The sequence below is a fragment of the Suncus etruscus genome, chromosome 6 (assembly GCF_024139225.1).
Source record: "Suncus etruscus isolate mSunEtr1 chromosome 6, mSunEtr1.pri.cur, whole genome shotgun sequence".
Lineage (NCBI taxonomy): Eukaryota > Metazoa > Chordata > Mammalia > Eulipotyphla > Soricidae > Suncus > Suncus etruscus.
Window position 1 is genome coordinate 14,207,378 of NC_064853.1, and position 18,867 is coordinate 14,226,244.

Here is an 18,867-nt window from a genome sequence, read left to right on the forward strand (position 1 = left end):
TCTCTCTCTCCTATTCATCTGTCTACCTGCAAACCCCAACCCCATACACACGTCAGAATTTAAAGACTATCTAGTTAAAGTTTCGTTTATAGTACTGGGGTAAAGACTCAAAGGGTTGAAGTGCATTTTTCTGTAAATGGGAGGCCCCACTTTGATACTTGGCATAGTCCTGGAATATGGCTCAATATGGCCCCCAAACAAAATAAAACACACTCATCAAACAGTAACTCTAGGTTTGGGTCTACTGATATTCATTTCAGTGGTTTGCACAGTCATTGAACCTCTCTAAGCCTTAATTTTTCTTTACTTGGATAGAATAAAGCCCAACTCACAGGCATGTAGAATTGTGATGTATGAGATCATGCATGTAACTTTCTTAGTATTGTCTGGCTCATGGTAAGCTCTTTACAAACAGTTTTCACAGTTTAATATTGTTATTCTACTGCCCCAATGATTCAGATCTTATCCAGCATCATCCCTGTGTGTGATTTGATTTTTTTGAGCCGAATAATTTTGGGGGAATTCTCAATGAAGGCCAACAGGACCATGGAAACACACCTATCTCTGAGACCCAAACTACCAGCAGGCTCTGTTGAATGTTTCCAGGAAGATTAGGAAGCTCTGCTTGAGAATCAGGGCTGCAGAACAGAGATGGGGATGGCTCCTGAGACAAGAAGCCTTGGTGATCTGGGTTCAATCCTGCCACAGTCCTGGGTCTGCTTATATGGAAAATTAGTGCAGGAAATTCCTACCATGACCCCCATATTTAAGTCAGTATGAAATAAGTCCTCCAACCCCAAATGCTCACATCCAGGCCAGATCACATCCGGGCCAGATCCTTTAAAAGGTGTGCTTGGGGGCTGGCACCATAGTACAGCAGACAGGGCTCTTGCTTTGCATGTGGTTGATTCAGGTTAGAACCCTGAAATCCCATAGAGTTATCTGAACCTGACAGGAGTATTTCTGAATACAGAGTAAGAAGTGACCCCTGAGTTTTGCTGGTTATGGCCCCCAAACAAAACAAACAAAACGAAAGAAAACAAAAAAGAACTGTGCTTGGGTCTTTGTCCTGAAGAATTCAAAAAAGAATGTCTTTCCAAAAGGAATCAAAATACTCCTTTGAAAAAAAAAGAATGAAACATACTAAAACGATTTCATCATCTCTAGCTTGAACTTTCATCTAGACTGATCTCGCCCAGGACTCTGACAAACCACTTTGTAGAATTGTAACCATGTACCCCACAGACCAAAATTCATGAAAAACCAGGAACTGAGATGCTGGGGCAGATTTGCACATCAATGAAGAAGGAGGGTCTAGATGTGCTATCTGACCAATCAGCTGGAATCCAGAGGCTGAATTCCTGGTCTTCCTTGTACGTGTTTCTAAAGAATTGTTAAACGGGAGCCAGCAGAGCCTGGTCGAGAAGTGTGAGTTTGGGGTCTAGTGTGTGAGGGTTCGTTCGAAGGGGTTGGCCATAATAAGCAACATTACTTAAAGATCTTTCCAATAGTGAGACTCATTTTCCCTTGAGCAAGTTCTATCTGACATGGAGTATATAACATAGGTAGAGATTGATCCAACATTTATTGATAGTCAATCATAAATTCTATTTTGGGGGGACTACACCCAACAGTGCTCAGGGCTTACTCTTGGGATCTACAGTTAGAGATCACTCTTGGCACTGGGTCAAGGGTCCTCTCTGCTATTTTAGGAGGACTATATGGGATGCTAGAGATCGAACCTGGGCCAGGTGAAAAGGCAAGTGCATTATCTGCTGTTCTATCACTTTGGCCCCAAGAAATTACTTTAAAACAAAGTTTGAAGATTTTTGTGTGATGCCTACACTTCAGTTACAGTTAGATGTGCGTTTAAGACCTGAAGATTCTTAATCCTCATCAGCCCCCCTGAACAATGCAGACTAACATCTGCCTGAGTATGGTTGAGTTTTCAGAGAAGATAAATCAAGATAGCACAGAGGATAGAGCACTTATGACCCTGATTCTCTCCCCAGCACAACATTGGGTTCCCCAAACACTATTTCAATAAAAGCCCAACAGACCTGGGCCTGGCCTGGCCTTCCTTCTAAACTTAGAGAAAAGATATGGATGAAGTTTAATGTGACAAAAAATACTGTCTTCTTTTTCCTTTCAGTTTTTGGGTCATAGCCAGTGGTGCTCAGGGGTTACTCCTGGCTCTGTGCTCAGAAATCTCTCCTGGCAGGCTAGAAGTTACTGGGGATTGAACCCAGATTCGTCCTGAGTTGTCCACGTGCAAGGCAGATATCCTACTGCTGTGCTTTCACTCTTTGCCTGACTCTCCTAAAATTTTCTAGAAAAAGGAGCCAGAAGACTCAGGAATTTCATTTCCTGGTAGTGTGCCTTCTGAGGAGTGAAGGGAAAAGACAAGTCAGGAGCTAGTCTAGGCAATGAGGATGCATGCTTAGTACACACCTGACTTAGGGTTCAAGGCCCTGCACACTTGGTTCCCTCAAACAAGGCTGGGGTGACACCAGGTGATCCCTAGCACTGCAAGGTCAGAACATCACCACATCCTCAGTCCCTTGCATTGAACTACTAGTATAGCTGGTCAAAAATTACCCATGAGGTGCTCTGGGTTTCCAGACCACTTCTTGGTTAGGATAAAACAAAGGGCAAGCAACATACCACAAATACTCTGGAGGGAAGATGTTCATTATGCACTGTGTGCCGACCACAGACCTAAAAGGGACCAGTCTCTTGAGAACATGCTATGGTACCCAACGAGGTGGGTTTGGTAGAAACCACCAGGTTCACCTAATACAGAAGCATCCTGAGAGATCAAGCAAGCACTTTAGGGGAAATGGTTGGAAAGACTTTGCATGGGGGAAAAGTTCAGCACTTATTCCGAGCACCACATGGTCCCTAGAGCACCACTGGATGTGGTCCTCAAAGAAAACAAAGATGGCTGACTCACCACAGGCAGGGATGTCGCAGAGGTCAAACTTGAAGTTCTCATCCAGGGTGAAGCACCAGGGCGCCTCCTTCTGGTTGCCTGGATTACGGCAATATGAGTGGCCTCCATTGAGCTCAGGGTAGCGAAGGGCCGTGAAAGTGTGGGTGTGTGGGTACTGGGAGTTCCAGGGCTGGCACTGGCGCCCAGACTTGGTCACACTGACTGTCCCGCGATAGTCCACTCCTGTGCTGTTGTAGCACTTGTGATCTGCGGGATACAAGGGAAAAGTCAAATATGGAGCAAGAAATCAACTGCATTTCTGGGAGGTCCAGAGATGCAATGAGTGGCCCTGTCCAGGATAAGGCTTTCTGCAGGGCCAGTATACAAAGTTGTGTCCTTGTCCTTTCTGGACTGCAAGCTACATTCTGGGGGAGGGTTGAACGCTTATGCTTTGGGATTCTAACTGGGTCTTCACATGTATTTCTTTTCTTTTTTTTTTTTTTTTTGTTTTTTTGGGCCACACCCTGTGACGCTCAGGGGTTACTCCTGGCTATGCGCTCAGAAGTTGCTCCTGGCTTCTTGGGGGACCATATGGGACGCCGGGGGATCGAACCGCGGTCCGTCCTAGGCTAGCGCAGGCAAGGCAGGCACCTTACCTCCAGCGCCACCGCCCGGCCCCTTCACATGTATTTCTAATATAGAACACAGTTAAGCCAGATAAGCTGGTGAAGGGTAATACCCCATGCACATAAGATATTTCTAGAAATGTAATTTCCAGTGGTTCTTAGAAGGTTCAAATCTTACTTGTGCATTGGTCTTAGTCAAGAAGCAGGTGAGGACAAAAGCAGAAGAGAATGCTTAGAGATAGTGTGTCTGGGTTTCTTTTTTTCTTTTTTCTTTTTTTTTGGTTTTTGGGCCACACCCGTTTGATGCTCAGGGGTTACTCCTGGCTGTGCGCTCAGAAATCGCCCCTGGCTTGGGGGGACCATATGGGACGCCGGGGGATCTAACCGTGGTCCGTCCTACGCTAGCGCTTGCAAGGTAAGACACCTTACCTCTAGCGCCACCTTCCCGGCCCCGTGTCTGGGTTTCTAAGATACATTAGGTCACCTCTGCTGAGTACTATTGAGAAGCAGGTACTAACTACTTCACCCAGTACTAAGAAATAAATACTCTTTCTCTCCCTTTAAGAAGCTGTGCCCAAAGGGCTGCTCCTGGAATAAAGTAAAACTAGAACCTGGAGGGTTCATGTTAACTTACAGGAACAGGATAGTAATAATTGATAGAGTTAATACAGACTAGGCACTTTAATGCATTCTTATTGTGTATGTAGTAAAATTGCAAGACCTACCCAAGGGAAACTAAAGAAATTACCAGTGTTTACTTCTATACAGATGGTAAGTAGCTGCAGGCATGTTATTCTGTTGGGCAGAGAATAGTGAGTATGGGTGTATATACAGGTATACATGTATCTAGCTATAGATATCGAGATATATAAATATCTCATTATACTGCAATACCCAGACCATAAATTGATCATGATTGCCATTAGTGTTAATAACCTCCATATTATTCTGCACCTTCCCTACTGTCTAGCTTACTTGCATCAAGCTAAAAGTCCTGCACCTAGGAGGCAGTTACTTTCTACTTTTTCTAGCCTCCCTTGCCTTGGCAACCACTGATCTCTTTGTCTCAATGGGATCATAAGATTTCCTAGAAGTGGGATCATGCCAGGATGTTGTGCATGTAAACATTTTATGGGATTATTCTGTTACTGACCCTACCCTGATCGGTGATTGTGCCCTACCCTAGGGTGTGACCTGGCATTCTGCCCTCACCCTAGGGTGGTACCTGATTCTGCTTCCACCATTGGGTGGCACCTGATTCTGGGGGATAAAAACAAGGGTCTGTGGAAGGCGAGGGGCTTTTTGGCTGGAACTGATGCTGAGGCTTTGGACTTCAAGTCTTGTCCACCGAATAAAGCTAATATTTCCACAAGCCTGACTGTCTGCGAGCTGTTTACCCACCGCTTTCACCTCAGAACCGCCGGCTGAACAGGGTGGCAGACGTGTGCTCCGAGCTGGAGGGGAAAGACCTCATTCTCCATCCCTCCATCAATCAACCTCTTCAGGGGCTGACTTGCAACACCAGGATAGCTGGCTTTTCCCACTTGGTCTAGTGTAGCTCAGCTACTTCATAGCATGGAGCCACTTCATACAGTTTCATTTTTTTCTTGGCTGGACAATATTTTATTGCATGGCTATAGTAAGTACCCTTTGCTCCTCTACTCCCACTCACTTGGACGCTCTTGTGACTAGTGCTGGATCAAGTGGTGATATGCGTTTAAGATAGCATGAAATCCTTTAATTATAGACTGAGCAGATATCACAGAAACCTTTATTTTTATTAAGCTGTTTTTGGGAATCCATATGCAAAAGAACTCAGGGCTCTCTCCTGGCAGTGCTCAGGTTGGCTTATGTGGTGCCAGAGATCATACTGGTTGGGCCATTTGCATGGGACAAGTGTCCTGCCTCCTTGCTGTATTATCACTGCAACCTGCCTGGAGTTGTTAAAATAGGGATGACCCTAGTCATCCCATGCTTGGACTAAACTCAGGACTTGTCACTAGAGTTAAGTCTCTGGTCCTATTAACTATACATTGTTTGTTTTTGAGCCACACTCAGCAATACTTGGGGCTTGTTCCTGGCTCTGCACTCAGGGATCACTCCTGGTATTACTTGGGAGACCTTCTAGGGTGCTAGAGATCAAACCCAGGTCAGTGGCATGCCAGGCAACCTGCACTATTACTTCAGTCCCCCCTAAACCATACTTTAAAGCTGCAGAACGTCCATTAAGGTAGAAACTACCTCTATTGCACCTTGAAGGCTCAGGCAAACCAATCCCCCAGGTAGGTAAAGCATTTAGGAACAGAAAAAGAGAAAGATCAGGGTCCACATCTCCCTGGACCACACACGGCAGGGGCTGTGTCACCTACTTTTATTGATGGGATCTGCCATGGGTATTCCAATCCGGATGCAACTGGCAGCTTCGGGGCTTTCCGGCAGGGGAAGATCTTCACAGTTGGGCAGTTTCAGTCTCATCAAAATCATGGGGTTGGATCTTGCAAAAATGTACTCTGTCTGACACAGGATGTTCTCCAGGATTTCACATTCATCGCGACACAGGTCTCGGGGCTTGGGGACAGAGGAGGTCTCGTCGCAGTAGGGGAAGGCGTAGTGGCACAGGGAGGGGATGGCAAACTGTGAGCACTTGTCAGATAAGTGGCTGGAGGTGCCGATCATGGTGAAGGCAGCTGGGAAACAAACACAGCCATTAACTCCAGGGCCAGGGGGTTTATCTTCTGGGTTATCTAGTCACCAGATAGGAAACCTAAACACACAGGGAAGGAATCTGCAGGCCTGGAACCTGCAAGGCCAAGCGAGGCAGATTCATTTCAGATGTCAAAGCAGCTCACTTTCACAGGCTTGGGGTTGGTGGTGGTGGTGGGGGAACCTTCTAAGTATAAAGTTAGAAAAATAGGATTAAGTTACATCTGTGCCATTTCCTAATAAAAAAAGAATTAAGTTAAAAAGCAATCTATTTTTTTTTCATTTTTCTTACAAAGCAGCAGAACTTTGCATGTCAGCCACTGCACTTTTAATGAGTTCGGTGAGGCTTCAAGAACGTACAACAGCTGAAGGGCTGAATGAGGAGGGTTGGTGCAGGCGGTGGGGATGGATCACAACTTCCTACTGTGGCTCTGCTAAGTGCAAGGCAGCTGGGGGGTGAATTTTTTATTGTTGTTTTGTGTTTTGGGCTACACCTGGCAGTGCTCGGGGGTTATTCCTGGCTCTGCGCTCAGAAATTACTCCTGACAGACTCTGAGGGAACCATATGCTGCATGCAAGGCAAACACCCTCACCACTGTGCTATTGCTCCAGCCCCTGAATTTCTTTTCAACTTACTCTGGTCTCTGGCTTTTGGGGGTCACACCTCATGCTGCCCAGGGGTGGAGGGCTTCTGATGGTCTCAAGAAACCACGCCACACTTTCAGAACCATATTCCTGGCTCTGTGCTCAGAGATCACTCCTGGAGGGATGCGGAGGACCACATGGGGTGTCAGGAATGGAGCCTGGGTCAGTGGTTTTCAAAGTAAGAATGGTACCCGCTATACTATTGTTCAGAAGAGGATGCTTTTATTTTTAAATGGTGAAACTTTTCTGTTAGCTCTTGTTGCTTGAAAATCTCCAAGAGTAGGTTATTAAAAACTTCTATGAGGGGGTCAGAAATATAGCACAGCGGTTAGATAATCGACCCAGGATCCATGGTGGTTCAAATCCCTGCATCCCAAATGATTTCCCATGCCTGCCAAGAGCGATATTTGAGCAGAGAGCCAAGAGTAACCCTTGCGCACCGCTGGGTGTAGCCCCAAAAACAAACAAACAAACAAACAAAACTTCTATGAGGATTCCCATTTCTTTTTATGAATATCTAGTTTAGAGTATATAATGACTTTAAAGAAGGTTGAAATCTCCAATTTCTTTCTTTTTGTGTGTGTGATTGTTTTGTTCTTTTGGTGGGGTCATGGCCATTTGTGTAAAGGGGAAACTACTGGCTTTGCACTCAAGACTCACTCCTGGTGGGCTCAGGGGACCGTATGAAATATTGGGATTGGAACAGAGGTTGACTATGTGCAAGTTAGGCTGTCTAGCCATTGGCCCCAATTCCAACTTCTATCAGTTTCACTTCTTTGGAATTTTCTGAACTTCAGAGTCCTTCCTCCTTCTTAAAGCCTGAGGGTTTCAGCCAGTATCTTTCTTTTTTCTTTTCTTTTTAGAGAGTCATAGCGATGCTCAGGGTGTAAGCCTAATTCTATACTCAAGAATCATATGTATTTCTGGATATTGAACTTGGATCAGCTACCTGTACTATCTCTCAAGCCTTCAGCCACTCTCTTCTGCATTTCCTCTAATTACTTCTCCAGGGTAAGTGATCCCAAGCTCCTCTTCTACTTAAGATTCTTCATATAACTGAGACCTTGGACATGTTGCTAAGCTTTGTGCCTGCCCTGAATTTCTCTTAGCCTATGTATTTATTGTGGGATGTTGGGGGTGGCAATCTGGCAGTGCCTGGGGCTTACTCCTGGCTTTGAGCTCAGGAATCACTCCTGGCAGTTTTTTTTTTTTTTGGGGGGGGGAATGATCTATGAACAGGGGATCCAACAGGGATGGTTCATGTACAAGACAAAAGCCTTAACTTAACATCTGTCCTATCTTTCTGGTCTCAGCCTCTTTTAAATTTTAGGGCTCACTGATAAACTACAAGATACCCAGAGACTTTTGAACTCCAGATAAGCATTTGAAAAAAATGACTTGTCATTGACCTGAAGTACGAATAAAATTTTTTTTTTAATATCTCTCTTTTTTGGCCACACCCAGCAGTGGTCAGGGAGTTACTCCTGGCTCAGAAATAACTTCCAGCAGGCTCGGGGGACCATATGGTATTCTGAAGATCGAACTGGGTCCATCCCAGGTTGGCTGCTTGCAAGGAAACTGCTCTACCCTCTGTGCTATTGCTCCGGCCCGCCAGGGTTCCAGAATTTGTACTGGTTAAGTCTGGCAACTTTCTTAACACCTCTTGAAGGCGATATTTGTGGTGCACCTGGGTCTGTGGCACCAAGACACAAGAACTCACTCCTGGCAGAGATACAGGCTGCTGAGACCACCAGATAGCTAAGCCAAGCCCACCCTGTACCTCTGTAGTCTAGAAGGGCTCAGTCTGATTTCTATTATAGAGATTTCAGCCATCGAGACAGATCAGATACTACAGCATGCAGGAGGCCTAGCTTCAACCCTGGCACTGCAGATGGTTCCCAGAAATGCTAGAGAAACCCCCAAGCACTGGGAGACCCCCCACCAACAAAACAAAAAAGAGAACCAGAAAAAGGGTGTTTGCTCTGAAAACAAGGAAAGATTAAATAAATCGGGGGTATTCAGTGGCGTATGATTAATTATCTTTCTTTTCACTCATTTTAGGTGAAGACAACTGTCCCAAGAGGACAAGAAGTTTCCTCAAAGGTACCCAATACCTTTTGGGCACCAGCGCCCCGAATTCTAGACTCCTGGGTCATTTCCCTTCTATCTATTTTGCTTTGTAAAGAGAAAGATGGGGCTGGTTTTTTCCTCCGTCTCTACAGTCAGTCTCCAGCCCAGTTCCTGGTATATACGACACACTCAAGAGACATTTATTGAGTGTTGCAATGAAGTTTTTCAAAGCCTCCTTTTCCTCTATGAGCAACCTTCAATAAATAATGTTAATGTCAAATTTAGAGCACCCAGAGCCTATCTCCCGTTTCCTTATGGTCCTGATGCCATGTAGCCTAATCCTCCTTTGGGAGAAGAGCTCAAAAGCAATTTAGTAAGAATAAATTAATAATAAATAGTAAGAAGAAAACGGGATAGTGTAGACAGAACATCACAGGGGTCACCTACCTGTGATCTGATTTTCAATTTCTCCTTGCATGTGCAAAGACTCCATGTAGACAGTGCGGTTGCCAATAAATCTCGCACATGCAATCCCGCGGTACGGCTGACAGAATCCGTCTTCTTCATACTCATCCCTAAAAACAGAACAAAAAGCAGAAAAGTGTGATTAGTTGAGGCCGTTAGCTGGGATCCAGTAGATTCTGACGGCGTGATGCCCAACATGGACACTAGGGGGCGCGACAGGGCGCGGTATCCTCAGGACCAGGCTTCCATCCTTTTGGAACATCTGTTGATCACATTGGACAAGTTTCCTTCGCGCCCCCCATCCCACCCCAAATTCATCCTGCAGCCCCAAATCATCCTTAAATATGGGAGAAAACATTTTTTATTTTCGCAGCTGGTGGTGGGCTGGATGATGATGTGGTTCTAAGAGAAAAAGAGGAAATGAGTTGGAAATCTGGGCACAAGGTCGAGGGTTTTGTGCTGTTATTTTTGAAGCAGGGATGATTTCTGCTTCCTTGCTGCAAAAGCAAAAGCGTGGGTGCCTTATCCACGAGATGCATCGAGCTGATTTGCCGACTACAAAGCTCTGTGCATTGGGGTGGGAGGCTGGGTGCAGCTCGACAGAAGCCAGAGGGCAGGAGGGCTTAGGTGGTTGCAGAACAGAGACCATCAGTCATTTGGCCCTGGTGGAGGAGACAGCAGGACAGACCTCAGCCTCAGCATCTCACACGAGTCACCAATTCTTAGGAAATCCAGAGAGAAAATAGCCATGGAGAGCTGGCTTTTATGAGACTCACAACATGAAAAAACAAAAAACAAAAGACCCAAAACTTTTCTGAACTGGGGCTGCCTCCAAATGTCCCCAATACATAAAAGGGTATTGGAATAAAATTTATCTAGATGCCAGAAAGTGAAAGAATTTGTCACCACGTTGTGGTATAAAGCTGCGGTGCAGGCAGTGTAGACAGCTGGATCTAAGCTGGTTCTAGGATTCAAAGGAAAGGAATAGATTCAGCTTGAAAAGACAGGGGCTGCCATCTCCAACAATAAGCTAGAGGCTTTTTCTCTGTTGTCTCTTGAAGGCAGGTCACAGCCCAACGAAAGATCCATATCCACCAATCAACAATGTTGATGCAGAATAAAACTTATTTCCTCTCTGGTTTCTTCTAAGTTGGATCACTTTATTTATTTTTGCCTTTTGGACCATACCCTGTGATGCTCAGGCGTTATTCCTGGTTCTGTGCTCAGAAATTGTTCCTGGCTCGTGGGACGACATGGGACACCTGGGGATCGAACCCAGATCCGTCCTAGATCGGCCACATACAAGGCAAATTGCCCTACTGCTGTGCTATCGCTCCAGCCCCTATTTATTTATTTTTTATTTATTTGGTAAGAAATGAAGGGGCTGGACCCACCTATGGTGCTCAGGGGTCAAACCTGGGCTGATCACATGCAAAGCAAGTACATTAATTTAGCCAGAGCCATATACTCACTGTTACTTGCTTGAAAGAAATGTGAACCAAGCCATGAAAAATTATGGATGCACTGGCCAGGCAGATGAAAGCTGACAAGCTTGGAAGGAGAGGGCAGGCCAAGTCCCTGCCCTGTTGATGCCACACCAACTGCACTGATCACCCACAAATTGCCACTTTGCCAATGGTCCTGCTTCACCACTTTTTCTATGGCTCTCTGCAGACACCAATCTAACCAAAACTCCAGGATGCTGTTATTTTTTGGGCTGACAACATCAGAACTTTTCTGGAATGACTGTGGGTACCCTCCCCCTACCATCGCTTGCTTCAGGTAGCCCTGACAGCTGAAAACACACCCCACAAAAGCTGCAATATCAGCAATAGTGCTTGAAATTCAATTCTTTTAATACTGTCATCCTTTTAGTAACACATCAATTTAAACACCAACGTGTATCTGAAGCCACCTGATATTCAGAAACAAAAGAAGTCACAGAATGATCAACTAGCAGCAAGAGCTTACTGAACCTTCCTTCAATGACCTCAATGTGATGTACAATAATTTTCACAAATTTTCTTGTTGCTGTATCCTTTTGTTCTTTTCTTTAATTTCTTTTTAAAAATAATTTCACTCATAGTTACCTGAAAACTAATGTATTATGATCAACTAAGTCAATGATGTAATAAGTAAGAAGTAATGTGATAAGACATGGTAATTAATTTTATTAAACAAAATAATCTACATTTTAAAATATTTATTATTTAATTATTTAAATTAATTTAATTAAATATTTAAATTTAATGTTTTAAGATGTTATTAAAATTTGTATTTAAAAGTTCCCCGTATGATCAATCTCTCCTGACAATGAATTAGATCACTTGAGAGTGAAAATGACATCTGGGGATCACTTAGAGAGCTGTATTCTCTGAGCCAGGATTTTCTTACCAGAGAGGAGAAGATCCTAGGTATCTTCTCTTTGAGTCCAAGGCATGCGCTGGCAATCAAAAACACAAAAGTTGGGCCGGAGAGATAGCACAGAGGCAGGGCGTTTGCTCTGCAGGCCCTACCCCAGTGGTTCAAAACCCAGCATCCCATATGGTCCCCTGTGCCTGCCAGGAGTGATTTCTGAGCACAGATGAATGGCTTAAGTAACTGTGGTACATATACACAATGTAATATTATGCAGCGGTCAGGAGAGATGAAGTCATGAAATTTTCCTATACATGGATGGACATGGAATCTATTATGTTGAGTGAAATAAGTCAGAAAGAGAAAGACGCAGAATGGTCTCACTCATCTATGGGTTTTAAGAAAAATGAAAGACATTCTTGCATTAATTTTCAGAGACACGAGAGGAGAGCTGGAAGATGCAGTTCACCACATAGAGTGGTGAGTGCTGTTAGAGAAATAACTACATTGAGAACTATCCTAACAATGTGAATGAATGAGGGAATTAGAAAGCCTGTCTTGAGTACAGGTGTGGGTGGGGTTGGTGGTGTGAGGGATATTTGGGACATTGGTGGTGGGAATGTTGCACTGGTGAAGGAGGGGGGTTCTTTACATGACTGAAATCATACAACTGCTATCAGATTTGTAATCACGGTGTTTAAATAAAGATAAAAAAGGATAACACACAAGCACACACACAAAAAAGAAAATGTAAGATGATATTCCTCACTCTAATCTCTAGGATCTTTCAGAAGCACTGAAAATACTCAAAAGATTTCCAAACTCCTAATAACATCCTGAACAACACTCAAAATTTTGTGCCACAGGAAGGCCCTCTCTGAAATGTTACTTTCTAGTTCTGGAAATATCTTATCAGGAAATAAAAGATATATGGAAAGATGTATGAAAAAAAACACACAAAAGTTGGGGCCGGAAAAGTGGTTCGAATCCCAGCATCCCATATGGTCCCCCGTGCCTGCCAGGAGTGATTTCTGAGCACAGAGCCAGGAGTAACCCCTGAGTGCCACCAGGTGTAACACACACACAACACACACACACACACACACACACACACACGGCCTGCTAAAGAGCCACAGAGCAGACCAAGATGATGGTTAAAAGGGTACCGCGGGCATATGCTGATCCAAGCACAAGCTTCACTGCTCTGTCAGATGGAATGTGCTCAGTATTGAGGAGGATTTGAGACTTCCCCTCTTGGTGATTATGGGGGGGTGTCAGTGTTGGGGTTGAGGAAGCCCAGAAGAACAGGAAGTCAGATGGACAGATCAGATGAAACTGACCAGGAAAAGATGCTTGTTTCCCGCTGCCTTTACCTCCCTGCAGCACTAATGCTGAAGGCAGAGATGGGGGAAAGTATCTCCAACTGAAACCAGGACCTAGTTTGCCTTGCAAAGCTCTTAAAAGTGTGCCCTGTGAGTCTAAATACATATACCTGACAGAAAGACATTGACATTTTAATGTTTCGAAATCCCTCAAGCACTCCATCTGTTTACTTTCATAAATCCTAGGGTAATGCTGAAGCCTTTTTGGCGTACGTTTTACTTGGACTGTAAAATTAACCCCACTTTTATTGGGTAACTAATACCATAAACCTATGGGGAGAAAGAAGGTTCTCGATGACCTCCCCTTGGGTTTGGGACGTTGCTGGAAATCGAACGAACCTCCTTGCCCTCCCCTCCCATTACCAATGACACCTTTCTATCCCCAGGCATTACTCGAGTCCTGGATTTTTAAGGTGTCATTATGAGAATGCTTTTTCCTTCCCCACATTAAACTCTCAAGGCCTCAATTTATCTCTCTTGGGAGGACAAAACCCTGGAATTACCCCCAGATATAAATCCCCAACCTACTGGGAGTTCCCATATTTTATGTGTGAAGCTTAGGCTAAACTTATTTCCACCTTTCCAGCGCTGGACTTGAAAAGACTTAGAATCCTTTTCATTTTTTTTTCCTTTTCTTTCCCCCTGAATAAAAATGGAACACAATTCTTTGGTTACACATTTCTTATCAATGACTGAGAGCTGCAGGTGTGTAGAGTGTTGAAGTTGCCAAGAATTCCTGTTACTCTGGCTAGTCTCTCGGAAACAGAAACCAGTGTCTTGCCGGTTTAAAAATGTTGGCCGATGGCGCTGGAGAGATAGCATGGAGGCAGGATGTTTGCCTTGCATGCAGAAGGATGGTGGCTCGAATCCCTGCATCCCATATGGTCCCCCGAGCCTGCCAGGAGCTATTTCTGAATGTAGAGCCAGGAGTAACACCTGAGCACTGCTGGGTGTGACCCCAAAAACAAAAAAACAAAAACAAAAAATGTTGGCCAGAGGGCCAGAGCGATAGCACAGAAGTAGGGCATTTGCCTTACATGTGACCAACCCTGAACGGACTCGGTTTGATTCCTGGCATCCCTCGAGCCTGCCAGGAGTGACTTCTGAGTACAGAGCCAGAAGTAATCCCTGAGTGCTGCCAGGTGTGACTCCCCCTTCCAAAAAAAATCGTGTTGGCTGGAGCAATATTACAGCAGATGGGTGTTTGTCTGCACAATGGCCAACTTAGGTTTAATCTCAGGCACCCTCTCTGGTCCCCTGAATCTTGCCAGGAGTGATCTCTGAGTGCAGAGCCAGCCCTAAACATCACAGGTACTGCCCCCAAACAAAACAAAGCATCTCCTCCAGAAATTTTGGAAACTAACATGTCCAAACCCTGCCTTGGTCCTAAGATCTGAAGTTATATACCTTTGGGAGGAAATGCAGTTTTTGCTTTCTACATTAATTTGGAATGACACATGCACACTTATGCTTGACTACCACACAACCTCACAGAGGTCCTTAGCTTTGTTTCATCCTCAGTGTCGCTCTGGGAAGAGGAAGAGGAAGAAGAGGAAGCATGGATGGTTCTAACCCAGACCCCTGAGGTCTCTCCCATTTATACCACATCTGGTCCCCATAAGACAAACTGGTCCCTCTAGCTGCCTTCCTGGCCTCAACCCCCAACCTCTCTGGCTGGTGCAGAAGGAGCTGGGAACAGGGATGTGACATCATGGTTGGCTGCTGACAGCCTTGGTGGCTCTTCACTGCAGTCATGGACCACTGGCTGAGCAAAGCCATGGATAATGCAGGGCTGGCCCTGGCCACTTCTTCACAGGGGCTGCCACTGCCCTTGCAAGTGGGACCTCAGGGAAAAAAAATACAACAGCATATTGCTTATCACATTTCAGAGATCCCCCACACCTTCATTTAGGCCTCAACTCTTACCTTCTGAGAACTCTATCCTTCACCCCATTTATTCCGGAAGTGGAAGCTTTTCTTTTTATCCATGAATTTCTTGTATGTGATATGAATAAAAAGATTATCCATAAAAAGTTAGAAAAAGTAAGATAAACTATGTATTAGAGTACATCTTCCAACCACATTTTATATAAAATTTCAAAAGAGTGCACTGGCATTTCAAGCGACACAATAAAAATGCTTGTATTTGGCAAATTTCTTCTACCTGTGCATGTATTTTCTCAGGAGGAGGCTAATTTGTCACAGTTGCCTTCTGAAAGTTTTATTTGAATTGGTAACTTTATTTTATTTATTTAATTTTTTGGTTTTGGGGTCACACCCAGTGGTACTCAGGGGTTACTTCTGGCTCTGCACTCAGAAGTCACTCCTGGCAGGCTTGGGGAACCATATGGGATGCTGGGAATCAAACCAGGGTCTGTCCTGGGTTGGCTGTATGCAAGACAAATGCCCTATCAATGTGCTATTGCTCCAGTCCCCTAAATTGGTAACTTTATTGAATCATCAGCAAACCCAGCTGATTGGAACCCCTTGTGGCTCCAGCCTCAGTATCTCTAGAGCTGTTTGTAGTTTCTCAAAGGCTTTGTCTAGACTGTTGTTTGTATTGATCAAATCATAACATACCGTATTTTTCGCCTGACCATAAGACGCACATAGTTTTTAGATGAGGAAAACATAAAAATAATTCTTTTTTTTTTTTTTTTTTTTTGTGGTTTTTGGGTCACACCCGGCAGTGCTCAGGGGTTACTCCTGGCTCCATGCTCAGAAATTGCTCCTGGCAGGCACAGGGGACCATATGGGACGCCGGGATTCGAACCGATGACCTTCTGCATGAAAGGCAAACACCTTACCTCCATGCTATCTCTCCGGCCCCAAAAATAATTCTTTTTTAAAAAATTATTTTATTTTGCTTTTTGGGCCACAGTCAGGGTGGCTATGCACTCAGAAATCAGTCCTGGCTTGGGGACATAATGGGACGCTGGGGGATCTAACCATAGTCCATCCTAGGTCAGCAGTGTGCAAGGCAAGGGCCCTACCGCTGCACCATCGCTTTGGCTCCGGAAAAAAAATTCTTTTTTTTTTTTTGGTTTTTGGGCCACACCCAGCGGTGCTCAGGAGTTACTCCTGGCTGTCTGCTCAGAAATGGCTCCTGGCAGGCACAGGGGACCATATGGGACACTGGGATTTGAACCAACCACCTTTGGTCCTGGATCAGTTGCTTGCAAGGCAAACGCCGCTGTGCTATCGCTCCGGGCCCGAAAAAAAAAATATTCTAAAGCAAATGGTGCAAAGCAAAATGCAGTCAGAAGACAGTGGCTGGGAACAACCAGCCTGTGAGGCCAAAAAATATTTACAATATTTACAATATGCCAGTCTACAGCTGGTTGAACACATTTAGTTAATTTTTTTTTACACCAGAAAATAAAAAACATTTTAAAAATACTCAGGCTTCAGCCCCAGGAAGCATTTGCTTCATAAGATGCACAGACATTCCCCCCCCCCCCCCACATCTTTTGGGAAGAAAAAAGTGAGTCTTATGGTACAAAAAATACGGCAGTTGTTGCTCTCTGAATCCGTGGACTTTTCTCCACTGTCTTCTTCAAGTCCGAGTCTGTCAAAAGCTTGGTGGCGGTAGCCTCCTCGATCCATTCTGTTCTGGTTCATTCCAATCACTGTGAAGCAACTTTCTGAACCTCCCAGCCTAACCTTTGAAATACACCTTTGACATTGGCACTAAACTTGATGGTCTGGGATGAATTTCCCAGATGGCACTTCCGCTTCTAGGCAGAGTTTTCTTTATAGTCTAAACCAGCGCCAACCTTCCACCCAACAGAACTGAGTTTTGAAGGCTTTGAAGTAGGTGCCCCTCCACCCCAAATCAATGTTTATACAATCAGATCTTGTGCTTCCCAGCTCTGGCTCAGATACCTTGGCATCACCTGGCTGGCACTGATGTGCATGTAACCAGCACTCCCCAGAACTCCACAGGCCTGGATCTGTCAGCCTTAGAGTTAGCAGGTCAGAAACGTACTCCCCAGAACCACAGCCCTCTCCCCCCCAAATCTCTCTCTAATTTCACTGGGTCCTGGAAAGCTGTGCCTCAGAATTAACTCAGCAGTATTGAATCTTGTCTGGCTCCAGAAGGCTAATTTTTAAATTTTTATTTTGGTTTTTGGGCCACACCTGGTGATGCTCAGGGACTACTCCAGGCTATGTGCTCAGAAATTGCCCCTTGGGGGACCATATGGGATGCAGGGGATAGAACTGAGGTCCGTCCTAGGTCAGACACGTGCAAGGCAAATGTACTACAGCTGCACCGTTCCGACCCCCAAAAGGCGAATCTTTTAAGCTACCCCCCAGACTATTAACTTTTGACTTTGTAGTCATTTCCAGTTGGAATACCATAAGGCTGAAAAAGGCAGGTCTGAGAAAAAAGACCTAAATGTCTTTGTTGAGAGATACATTCCTCTCCTTGTGGAAATGAGGTTTGCCTATCAAAACTGCAATTTGAGGGTCCTGCTGAAGAGACAGCTCTTAGGAAATGAATCTCTGGGTGAAGACTTTGGAGCAAAGTACAATGAATTCCCTCATCATTGTTTACAAAGTTTCTGGTGCATTTCTCTAATTCTTTCACATCTGAAAAGCTGAAGGCGAATGCAAACCTCAGTGGTGGACACAGGCGGAACCACTAGTGCTTCATGTTGGGCTTCAAGATGGTGGAGCTGGAGTCAGAGTAGAGCAGTGGGGAGCACTTGCCTGGCATGTGGTTTGATTCCCAGCACCCCGTGGGGTTCCCAGAGTCAGCCAGGTGGCATACTGACCCCTGAATACCAATAAGCATAGACACCTGTATTTGTTTCTCTTTCCCTTTTCCTCCTATCACCCAGGCTTGATTAGGGACTTACCTAGGTTTAATTCACATAAGTACCCTTAACTAGGTCAACCCTGTCCCTCACATGAATTGCTTGCGTTCTGTTATTAATGGCTAATCAAAGCACTAGGGAGGAACAGGGGGAGTTAGGTAGCTGGCTCAGATCAATTTAAGAGGCTGCTCAACCCCCTTAGCCCCTATGGACCTTCTCCAGTGACTCCATCTGTTTCGTAATCAATGTCCCTGCTGCTGATCCACCCATTCCAGGCTTGGAACAAATATGAATATGAAGACCAACTGCTGGGAAGCTGGAAACCTCCCAGCCAGCCTCATCAACCAGGTATGGCCCCAAACCAATTTAAAAAAATTAAAGATCCAAGAAGGATCAGTTTTTTTCATCAGCAGATTAAACCCTTATCTTAGTTCACCTTGGATGCATTCAGTAGATTGGGTACACTAACTCTAATAACCTTGCTACTGGGACAGGGTTAGTATTGACCTTATCCACCCATACTCACATTCTAGACAGGGCAGATGCAACAGGTTGGAAACAGTACTGGGAGTTTTCTGGGTAGATTTCCTATACCACTGTTTCAAAGAGACTCAGAGGCAGAGAGATGCCAGAAAATCTTAGTGGGCCTATTTTCTAAGGATTCCAGAAGCCAGACACAGCTCCACTTAGAAATGCAGAATACTCATTTTCCCCATTTGGTTTTAAATTTTGGAGTCCACATTCACTGGTATTCAGGGCTTACTCCTAGCTTTGTACTCAGGAGACCATATGAGGTGCTAGGTATCAAATCAGGATCAGCTGCATGCAAGGCAAATGCCTTATTTACTGTACTGTCTCTCTCACCA

The 18,867-nt window shown here is 44.8% G+C and overlaps 1 protein-coding gene across 1 annotated transcript in view; it reads right to left on the reverse strand.

Annotated features, from left to right (window-relative positions):
* The window catches only part of ROR1 (receptor tyrosine kinase like orphan receptor 1), a 195,101-nt gene that overhangs the window by 38,775 nt on the left and 137,459 nt on the right, over positions 1 to 18,867 (reverse strand). The window contains exons 6-8 of the mRNA XM_049775459.1: positions 9,424 to 9,551; positions 5,928 to 6,245; positions 2,954 to 3,199 (exon numbers count right to left, since the gene is read on the reverse strand). Coding sequence (XP_049631416.1) covers positions 2,954 to 3,199; positions 5,928 to 6,245; positions 9,424 to 9,551 — 692 coding nt within the window. The remainder of the gene's footprint in view (positions 1 to 2,953; positions 3,200 to 5,927; positions 6,246 to 9,423; positions 9,552 to 18,867) is intronic.